A 9,879-nucleotide genomic window follows, 5' to 3' on the forward strand; every position below is an offset into this window, starting at 1 on the left:
TTATTTTGTTCATATTAGGATAAGTTGTATTTTTAGCTAACAAATCTCCACCTGCAGTAGTAGTATCTTTCTCCAAATTTGTTTGAATTATCTCTGCTTTCATCGTAGTTACATCTTTATCGATTGAATTCGGTACAGATATTTTATCAACGACAACGGGTTCTTTGCTTATTGTTTTATTGTCACCAAGTAGTATTGTTTGATTTATTGGGTAATTAATTTGACTTATTTGTACACCATTATTGGTTACGTTTTTCCTTTGGTGCGATCCGACTTGACTGATATTCAAATTCATGCTTGTATTTGCATTTGCTAAACTGGGTTTTTCGATAATCACTGTTCCCTTGTTTTTTGTAGTTAATGGCCGTCGGCTAAAAGTGCTCGAGTTATTTTTCACTGTTGTACTTGTATTTTTAATTACCTTTCGTTTACTAATCTGTTGATCAACTGACACATTTGTTTTATGTTCTTTGGAAATGGACACTGTTTTTCTGTTCTTATTTGGTGTGTTTATCTTGTTGCTCTGATTGATTCGCTTGCGATTGGAAATAGGGGAAGCAGTTGGTCTTTTGCGATTTAGGTTTTTATGGTTTTGGGTTAGTTGCGAACTAATTTTCAGAACCTTCATTTCACTGGAGTTTGCTCTCAAAGGCTGCGGTGCCTTAGGTTTGCTTACTATTTTAATAGACTTTCTGTTATCGGGTTTTGATGGTGGGTTTTCATTGCTTGAACTGCCCTTTGTGGTTTCTTTTTTGGGCGGCTTGTCCTCTGCCGGTAAATAAACGATTGTTGGACGTTTTGTCTGGTGGTGTACCCCTGGTTTTCCAGGCAAACCTGGGGGACCTGGTGGGCCAATGGGCCCCGGAAATCCAGGATACCCCGGTCTGCCACTTCTTCCGCGATCACCACTTTCTCCACGATCACCGCGTTCGCCCTTTTCACCCGGTGCTCCTTCTTCACCTGAAAGGCCAGCAACTCCTGGTGGACCCGGAGGACCCGGAGGTCCTGGACGACACTGACAATGAGTCTGTGATCCAAAGTAAAAGGAAGAACCTAGCGTTTCAGGATTGTAATAGTACAAGTCATAGTTTTTATACTGTGGCTTCTTCGCTTTTGGACGAGACTCTGTTCTAACAGGCTGAACTGAGCCAAAAGACCACGATCCCTCGCAGAATGTTGAAAAGGCTTAGAAATACAATACAAGTAAAATTAGAGGTGGTAATTTTTCTAAACTTAGTTATTCGCAAGGCTCACCTGATAACAGAAGAACAGCGAGCAGCCTCATGTTGAGATTCTACATTCGAAAGTGAACACCTGTTCGTCTAAGAACTCGTCTTATATAGACTCCTCAAACTGCTAAGATGGGTGAGACTATAATGGGTTAATTGGAAACACGTAAAATTCAAATCGCTGATCTCAGATCTAAGTTAGCCAAATAATTTAGCATAAATTTAACTCCAGTGTGGTCCAATTTCACAGGCTAGATATTCGTTGATGTTAGATCAAAAATTATTTTCATTTTAAAATGGTCTTATTTTAAATTAAAAATTTAGTGGTGCAATTGTGGTCCTTTTTTATTTTTGTTTAGTTGTAAAATTATATATTTATTACCAAAAGAAAAGGTTAATTCACTTTTGTTTTCTACCCGGGCTTTGTTCCACTTCTGCACCCATTGTTTTATTTATTATGGAGCAATAAAAAAGAGATATCGCAAAAATGGAACGATCTGCCTTATTTGCTTTTATAGATACAAACGTTTGTTTTTTTATGGTGCTCATACAAATTGATTTTAAGTAGCGAAATTCGAAATGACACATGCCAAATTCTTGAAGGTAATAACAATAGTGGATCAATTAGATGCACGGAATCGTAAAGCTGTCTCAAACAATATGGACTTAAAAATTCTTGTTATTTATCCCCTAATAATCTGGTCTAACCTATTTTTTATATCTATATTTAAATCTATCTAATTATATCTTTAAAACTAGAAAAATTTTGATAGCTTTGTAATTTTGAAACTTAAGTACTTTTACCCGAGATATGAAAACGGGTTTACCGTAATGCCTTATATATGTATTTCAGATTTACAATATGTCTTTGAACACTTTTACTTGTATTGGCAGAGCCATTTCTTTGCCATTGATTTAATTGTTTTATTTCTTTGTGATTTCACTTTTCATATGTCTTTGTCCATTGTTAATCTGTAGAAAAGCACACAAAGCCGAACCAATTTCTTGGAACAACGGAACAATTTCGGCAGTTAACAAAAAGATAGTTTATTGCGAATTTATTACAATTTTTATGGCAAACAAATTCGTGAAGATGATCTCATTAATAGAATAAACTCAAAAAAGTTTTGCATATCAAATATTATGATTTAGTTTACGCAAGGTGTTAAATTCTTATAATTTTGTATAATATCCCACTAGAACGTTTTTATATAAAGCAAAAATAAAAGGGCTACGTGTTCATAGAAAAAAACACACAATTTTGGTTCCTCTTAAATGCAACCTAAAAATATTGAAAGAAAAAGCACTGCAAGTGTTACATGTTTAATTTTTTTTATTTTCGTGAATCATTGGTTTGTTTATGTGGTATACTGTTCATAGGCATAAATGTGAAATGGATTTCTGGGAGTTCCAATGGCCAGGATAATTGGACCTTTGTTGGTTCGCTCCTCGATTGCATCACCATCGAAAGACTGGTTATCCTCCATTACAATTTCCATGTCCATCTGATCCTCCATTACAGGTTCGTCTTCTACGGCTTCAACGGCTTCTTCTGGTTCTTCGTCTGGTTCTACAATGTTTTCAGCACTCAAATTTGGCTCCTCCTCATTTGCTTCTTCAGCGTAAACAGGAGTTTCCATAACTTCCACTGTATTGTCTACATAGCCAACATAGCCCGCATCCTCGGGTTCAGTCTCGGAATCTGAATTTTCGGACGGTGTTTCTTCCGCGCCCTCCATAAAGTCATTATCATCGATTATGTTCTCGACGATCTCTACATCTTCATCCAGCAAGTCTAGATCATCGCGGGGGCTTTGTTCACCACTGCCACCCGGCTCATTGGGATTCGGCGGGGGATGGCTGTGTCCTCCGTTTCCATTGTGATGGGAGGGAGGGCTATTGTGAGAGGGGTGATGATGGTTGTGGCCGTTATGTCCACCTCCGTGATTGTGGGAGGGATGATTATGGTTATGCCCCCCATTATTGTGAGAGGGATGATGATGGTTGTGCCCGTCATTTCCACCTCCGTGGTTGTGCGAGGGATGATGATGATGCCCATGCCCTCCGTTATTGTGAGATGGATGATGGTGGTTGTGCCCGTCATTTCCACCTCCGTGATTGTGGGAGGGATGGTGATGGTGATGATGACCCTTGTCTCCACCATGCGGCGGGTAAGGTGGCGGATAAGGGCCTGGATGATTGTGGCCTGGATGATTGTGGCCTGGATGATTGTGGCCTGGATGACTATGGCCTGGATGATTGTGGCCTGGATGATTGTGACCTCCATGTCCGTCATGTCCACCATGTCCGCCATGTCCACCATGTCCGCCATGTCCACCATTATGGGGTGGATACGGATAATGACCGCCCTTGTTGTGTCCTGGTGGATAGTAGTGATGGTGGTGTCCGCCCTTGTCTCCCTTGTGTCCGCCTTTGTGCCCCTTGTCTCCCTTGTGTCCCTTGGAAGGCCAAGGTACTGGCACTGGCACGGGAATCCAGGGGATTTGTCCACCTGGTCCTGGATAGGGTCCTGGTGGGTACGGATACGGTGGGTATGGAGGTGGGGGAGGAGGAGGGGGATACGTGATGCCTGGTGGTCCTGGTGGTCCAGGAGGTCCCGTTCCTAAAATCGATGTTAAAAACAAATAAACAATGAAACTAAGAACTCGGAGCTTTAATATCTTAATCACGTTCTAAAAAGGCCTATTTGAATCTTCTTGTTTTAAAGAGCGGTTTTTTACGAATGCACTTTGGGCTTTAATCGATTAAAATCAACTAATTTATTATCGTAACAAATGTTGATCCTTTTTTATCGGGGTGTACATGACTATTGACACTTTAAATATCCATAGTTCAAAAAATAATTCTGGGCTTTAAAATTCACTTACCTGGTGGACCTGGTGGTCCGGGAGGGCCATCGGATCCTTTGTGATGATGATGGTGACCACCACCACCCTTCGAAGGGGCTGGGATTGGAATGGGAACTATAATTGGAGGTGGAATAACGGGTGGGTGCGGGTGGTGGTGATGATGCGGTGGAGGCGGCGGCGGCGGCGGTGGAGGAGGAGGCGGAGGTGGGTGTGGGTGTGGGTGGTGGTGATGGTGATGATGATCATGACCATGATCGTGATCGTGGTGATCATTTCTCGATTTGTGACCAGGTGGTCCGGGCATTCCTGGTGGTCCCATGGGTCCCGGTTGTCCCGGAGATCCCGGTAAACCGTAATGACCACGCTCTCCCTTCTCGCCTCGTTCACCCTTAGCTCCGCTGGGCCCCTTGGGACCCTGTTGGCCCGGAACTCCTGGCAAGCCAGGAGGTCCCGGAGGTCCTGGTGGTCCCGGTGGACAATTGCAGTGCTGCGGTAAGTGCTGTATAGGAGGCGGAGGTGGCGGGTAATAGTGCTGCGGTGGCAGCTTGTAGATCACACTTTGTGCTGGCGCCGGAGCCGGAGCTGCTTGGAGGGAGGCTATCAGTCTGCCCGTCTCGGGACTCGGGCTCTTGGCTCCCGCCAGGCCAATAGCCCAGCCTGGAATGAAAATACAGACCAATGAGAAATCAAGTTAATCCGACTAAAACCATATCCATCGGGGGAAATCCCTTACCTAGCCAGAAAATCACTGCGAACAGCCTCATGGCAAAATGGCATCTGCTGCCTTTCGCCAACGGATGGATCATTTTTATACCGCATTATGAACTGTTAATCTCGTATGCACACTTTGTTTAAATCACTTTCATTAATCTAGATTCACCAGAACCGTTATATCATGACCATTGAGAAATCTGCTCGCCAAATCTCTCGGAAAATATGCAAACCTGGTCGAGATGATGATTTCTGTCGATGTTCTCTCTTAACTTATGTAAATTTATGTCCATTCAGAAAGTGGACCGCCTCTGATGTATTAATATGTAAACTCGCATATGAATACAGCAGACATATGCAAAAAAGAACAGATTCTTTGTTGTTGGTTGTTTGGCTTTACGATTCGAATCGACAATGAGTCAAAGACGTCAGAAAAGAAGCGTTTTGTCTGTTAATTGGCCGTTTCTATCAAGTTGTTCACACCTTGGTCGCGCGCCTACATATGATTAACCCCGATCGATCGGAGCTAACCCAAAGTCAAACGAAAGTGTAAAGGTTTTCGGACCCGACACTTTATTATCTTCCCATATTGCGCAAGAAGAGGGCGTGATTTGATATTGCTCTTGAACTTCAAAGTTAATCTGATTGCTAGTTCCCCGCCTTTTGTTCTGCATTTGCTCATTAGATGCCCACGCAAATTCATACTTCTTAAGTTGTTCGAAACGTTTATTGGACCTGGAGTTTCAATTATATCTATAACTTTAACTGCAATATGATGTAGTGCATTATAATTGTTTCGAAATCATTAGTTTGTACACATAGTGTTAGCTGGCGCAAACTTGCAATGTGTCCGCTTTTTACGCCATTTTAATAATGCAAACACAAACTGTCTCAAAAAATCATAAGTTTTTTAAATTTCATTCTTAAACCAATAAATAAAAAAATTGTAAACTAAAATACATACTTTAATATACATTAAAGAAATAAAAATCTTTATTACTTAAATGAAAAATTAATATTATTTTACATCTTAAACAATTATTTCATTGAAGGATACTTATAATGCTATTTATCTTCCCAGCTTCACTAAAATAGTACTTATAATTACCGTTAATATGTGTTAATCTTAAATAACAGCAAAATAGTGAGCTCTCAATTTTAACAACTACAGAGTTCTGATATCTTTGTAAGTCATTATTAACTTGTTCAATAAATTGCACAATAAAAACTAATATAATGCATATATATATATATATATATATATATATATATATATACACGAACAAAAATAATTGAGTGAGATTTATGCTGATGTGCCTTAACATATCAGGTGCGCCATGAAAAATACACAGTTACTGTCAGTCCTCGTATTAAGGATCCAAAACAGTACAACCAGTCCAGTTAGTGAGCAGTACGAATAAAATCTGAGCTCTATAATTCCAAAAAATTGGATTGCTCGTTCCTGTAAGTAACCAATCATATTATCCATTGCTGGAGATGAGTTTGAAGCCAGAACTCGATATTGACTGCGAGTTCGGAAAGGAGCAAATTGACAGATTTCGAGCCAACACGGTCCGTGATTATTCCATTGGCGGACCTGGAATCGAAAGGGGTTGGGAAAAACTCACAGATTATACTGTCAAAATGAAAGAGACCCCAAAGAAAGGTAATCGGTTTAAATACAAATTAATATATTTATATTTTTTAGTGTTTTCATGAACTTATAGACGGATTCTCAGAATTTGCGGACAAAGATCCAAAACGGCTGACAATCAAGGACAACACCACGCGGGTCAAAAATATAATCCAGATCTCACCAAACTCCTACAAAGATGACTTCTTTAACACAAACTGCGATTTTGTGCTCTACAAGGACTCGAACCCACCCGGTAAGTGAGTAAAATTTCCAAAATATATATACATATACATATATCTATATTTATTTTTGTATGGCAAAAATTAAGCATTAGGATTGTCCAGCAATTTTTTTTTATTTGTTTGTGACTCAGAATTTGCCAGAGCTTTTAATAATAACTCAACTTCAATTACTTATTTTATAATAACTCAAACTTTATATGGCTTATGACTTTTTAGGCATTTGTTCCATTCGCATTTTTATGAATTCTGGAGTAAATACGAGTGATTAATCAACTTTATTTAATACAGCAAAAGCTAAAGATCAGGGTCTAGCCAGAGAATCTTCAGACGAAAAGGCATCTTCAATCGTCAATAGCCCGATTCTTGTAAATCCTGTTTATGAGGTCCCAAGAAAGGAGGAAACAACATTGACTGAAATCAGACGCTTAGGTGAGTTTGCTTCGTTTGTCCCTCCCCAAAGTCTTAGGATTTTTTTTCCACTGATAATAGGATCTCCAGCATTGACGAAATATAAAAAGAAAGTCATTAATTTTGAAAGATATAATAAGAAAACCAAAAAAGGAAAGAAACAAAAGAAGGAAGGGAATGTACAGGAACCATTAATAGATCTGAACAATAAGAACAAGATCAGAGAGGAGCTTCAAAGGAAGTACTCCTATGTACCAATTGTGAGAATAAAGGTCCACCCAAAGTTCGATGAGGCCTTCAAAAGTCATAGGAGATGCCTAAGGGCCGAGCAAATCGAGCAAACACATCATTGTTCACCCATTCAAAATAGTTTTACTAAGATTTCGGAAGAGCAACAACCTTTCCTAATGCGAAAAATCTTGAATGTTCGACACCGAAAGATCGTAATACCGCGTTGCATCCCAAATACTGTGGTACCCAAGACAGCTGAGGAAAGTCCAAAAAACACAGTTTCAAGCTGCTCGTTGATCAACAAACCCATCGAGGCAATAGACCGGGGTCAGAGATTGAAGAACCTTCTAATGGATAGCAAACGCCTGAGGAGTCAGGAAAAATTGCACCATCTGGTACTTCCCAAGGATCCGGTAAAGGCATTCTACTTACCCACTCTCGAGCGAAGAGAAAGCCTTAATAAATCCAGTTTACAGCTCCAAGATGCCCAAAATAAAAGTTTGGAAATAGAACAGCAAATCGATTTTGAAAGTGCCAGGACCTATCATACCAGCACATCAGGGTTAAGTAATCCAATGGGCGAGACTCCATCAAGTACTAATCTCAGTTCCCTCGTCACCTCCAGTTTGCCTGCATCGCCGAAAGCTCCTTCCATTTGCACCCAATATTACGATGCCCAACAACCGGCGAAAACTTTTAATTCCTGCATGGGTGTGTCCGAAAAACCTCAACTGAAAGTATTATATGTAAGAAAAGGCACGGAATTGTGTGGGAAAAAGAAATTTGGCCTGCGTTGTAGAGTACCAAAAGGTTTACCAAAAACAATGTTAAGTAAACGCCGAGAGCAGGTGAAAAGAACTCCTGCAGACGATTTGGAAGTCCCGAATGTGAAATACATACCTTTGAAAGGCGATTTCAGGAGTTATTTTGAGCTGGATAGCGTTACCCTCCAGATTCTCCATTGGGTGTCCAGGATGCGTTTTAAGAACGGCCAGATCGAGGGCCAGAAGAGGATTTGTAACTATTTGGTGCACTTTTACAGGAAGCGTTTGCTTTACGATGGTCTGTTCCTCCATTGGTTCGTCAACGAGGGCTTCTTTCCGGCTCACTATCTTTTAGAGAAACTACCCGCCGAAGAGCTGAAGTCCTTTACCAATACCCAGCTAGACAATGACATAATTAGGTATATAAATCGCGTAAACAGACCTGATCAGGGTCAAATACGCTTCACATGCCAGATGGCCCACCTGATGGTGACGTCCTACTTTAGGGTGCTTTACCATCGGGCCATCTCCGAAAGACGACCGTCGAAGGAGAGATTTTTGCTCAGGTGTCGCTTTGCCGTTTCGATGGTGGAACATTATCAGCAGGAGCGAGATCGTCGGTTGTTCAAGGATCGAATCAATTACTTAAAACTAATGGATTGGGCCCTGCAACACGAGAGTCGCGTCAAACAGCTCTTCGATGAGCCCATCAGCTATGCCAAGGAGCGGGCCGGCCTAGAGAACACTGTGGTGATGCGGACGCCCAATTTGCACTCATTAAAGGAGTTTTACCGTCGAGGAGTACTGCCGCGACCCGATGCTTTGGCCATTAATCCCATGGCTTCGAGTATCAGGCGTTATCCCGATAAAGAGCGCGTTCGACCCCTCGACTTTCGGTGTGCCATTCAGGGTTGTCTCAGCGGCCTAAACTCGCAGACCCTAATGGCCCACTTTCTCACTGACCACTGTCGCCGCATAGAAGAGCTCTGGCTAACGGATCGCATGGTTTTGCTCTTCTATCCAGACTCATATCCTCCCATGCAGATCTACTGCATCTGTGTGATCGCTTTGCTGGACAGGATGCCACGCAGCTTAGTGCCACAACCCAGGATTGTTCTCAACGAAGAGTTGCCCTCGAAACTTCTCTATTTCGCCGGTCATATACCCTGTTTCCTGATGTTCGCCCAGGTTTCCAAAAAGGATATTGAAGAACATGCAAAACGGAAGCTTTCACACGCGACAATAGCCGGTAAGGATCCACTAAATCCACCCGACGAGAAGCATGCCACCATATATGTCTTTTGGCTGGCCATAGCCGACTTTGATTATTCGAATGTCGGATGTCGACTTTATGTTTATAGCCAGGATCACAGCATCAGGGGCAGGTCCCTTTTGGACTTTATGAAAATGTCAGAATTCAAGAGCGTGCCACATATGATCATCAATTATCCGAACAGCTATCTGGCCATCGATTATCCCACAATGGTGTCGCTTACCAAGGATTTCAAAGAGATCTTGTTTATCGAAGTGCGCTATGTCAACAAATTAGTTGAAAATTCGGATGATTCTGGAGATGAGACCTTTGATGTCTGAGCGCGGGAGGATCGGTTCTAGATTAATATAATCTTTTATAATATAATTTATATGCCCATTGCCTTTGAAGATAAATTTTGATATGCCTTGGTTTGACAAATTGCTATGTAATTTCCAATAAGCAATTTATGTCGCTGTGGGTATTAAATATATGAATACAATTTTAGGGAATACAAATTAAACTATGAAATTATT

General features: G+C 41.2%; 3 protein-coding genes across 6 annotated transcripts; 1 reads left to right on the forward strand and 2 right to left on the reverse strand.

Moving 5' to 3' along the window:
- Positions 1-645: 645 nt before the first annotated feature.
- LOC108148198 (putative cuticle collagen 99) lies at positions 646-1,673 on the reverse strand. Its single transcript, XM_017275103.1, is given in 3 exon segments — positions 646-726; positions 728-1,227; positions 1,646-1,673. Coding segments are annotated over 3 exon segments (609 nt in total).
- A 910-nt stretch (positions 1,674-2,583) lies between these two features.
- Positions 2,584-4,863, reverse strand: LOC108148199 (collagen alpha-1(III) chain). Its single transcript, XM_017275104.2, has 5 exons — positions 4,833-4,863; positions 4,118-4,756; positions 3,550-3,852; positions 2,818-3,450; positions 2,584-2,787 (listed from the first exon to the last, which is right to left on the reverse strand). The coding sequence occupies exons 1-5, from the start codon at positions 4,861-4,863 to the stop codon at positions 2,588-2,590; spliced, it is 1,806 nt and encodes a 601-aa protein (XP_017130593.1). The 3' UTR covers positions 2,584-2,587.
- A 1,332-nt stretch (positions 4,864-6,195) lies between these two features.
- On the forward strand, positions 6,196-9,841 carry LOC108149898. 4 transcript variants are annotated; one of them, XM_041709656.1, is made up of 5 exons: positions 6,196-6,476; positions 6,538-6,699; positions 6,977-7,117; positions 7,178-7,889; positions 7,953-9,841. In XM_041709656.1, exons 1-5 carry the CDS (start codon positions 6,308-6,310, stop codon positions 9,682-9,684), a joined length of 2,916 nt encoding a protein of 971 aa, XP_041565590.1. In that variant the 5' UTR covers positions 6,196-6,307; the 3' UTR covers positions 9,685-9,841. The 4 variants fall into 4 exon arrangements, with proteins under 4 accessions (XP_041565590.1, XP_041565589.1, XP_041565588.1 ...); XM_041709655.1 differs by having other exon boundaries at positions 7,178-7,740; positions 7,804-9,841; XM_041709654.1 differs by having other exon boundaries at positions 7,178-9,841.
- The last annotated feature ends 38 nt before the right edge of the window (positions 9,842-9,879 follow it).

The sequence above is a fragment of the Drosophila elegans genome, unplaced genomic scaffold (assembly GCF_018152505.1).
Source record: "Drosophila elegans isolate 14027-0461.03 unplaced genomic scaffold, ASM1815250v1 contig_476, whole genome shotgun sequence".
Lineage (NCBI taxonomy): Eukaryota > Metazoa > Arthropoda > Insecta > Diptera > Drosophilidae > Drosophila > Drosophila elegans.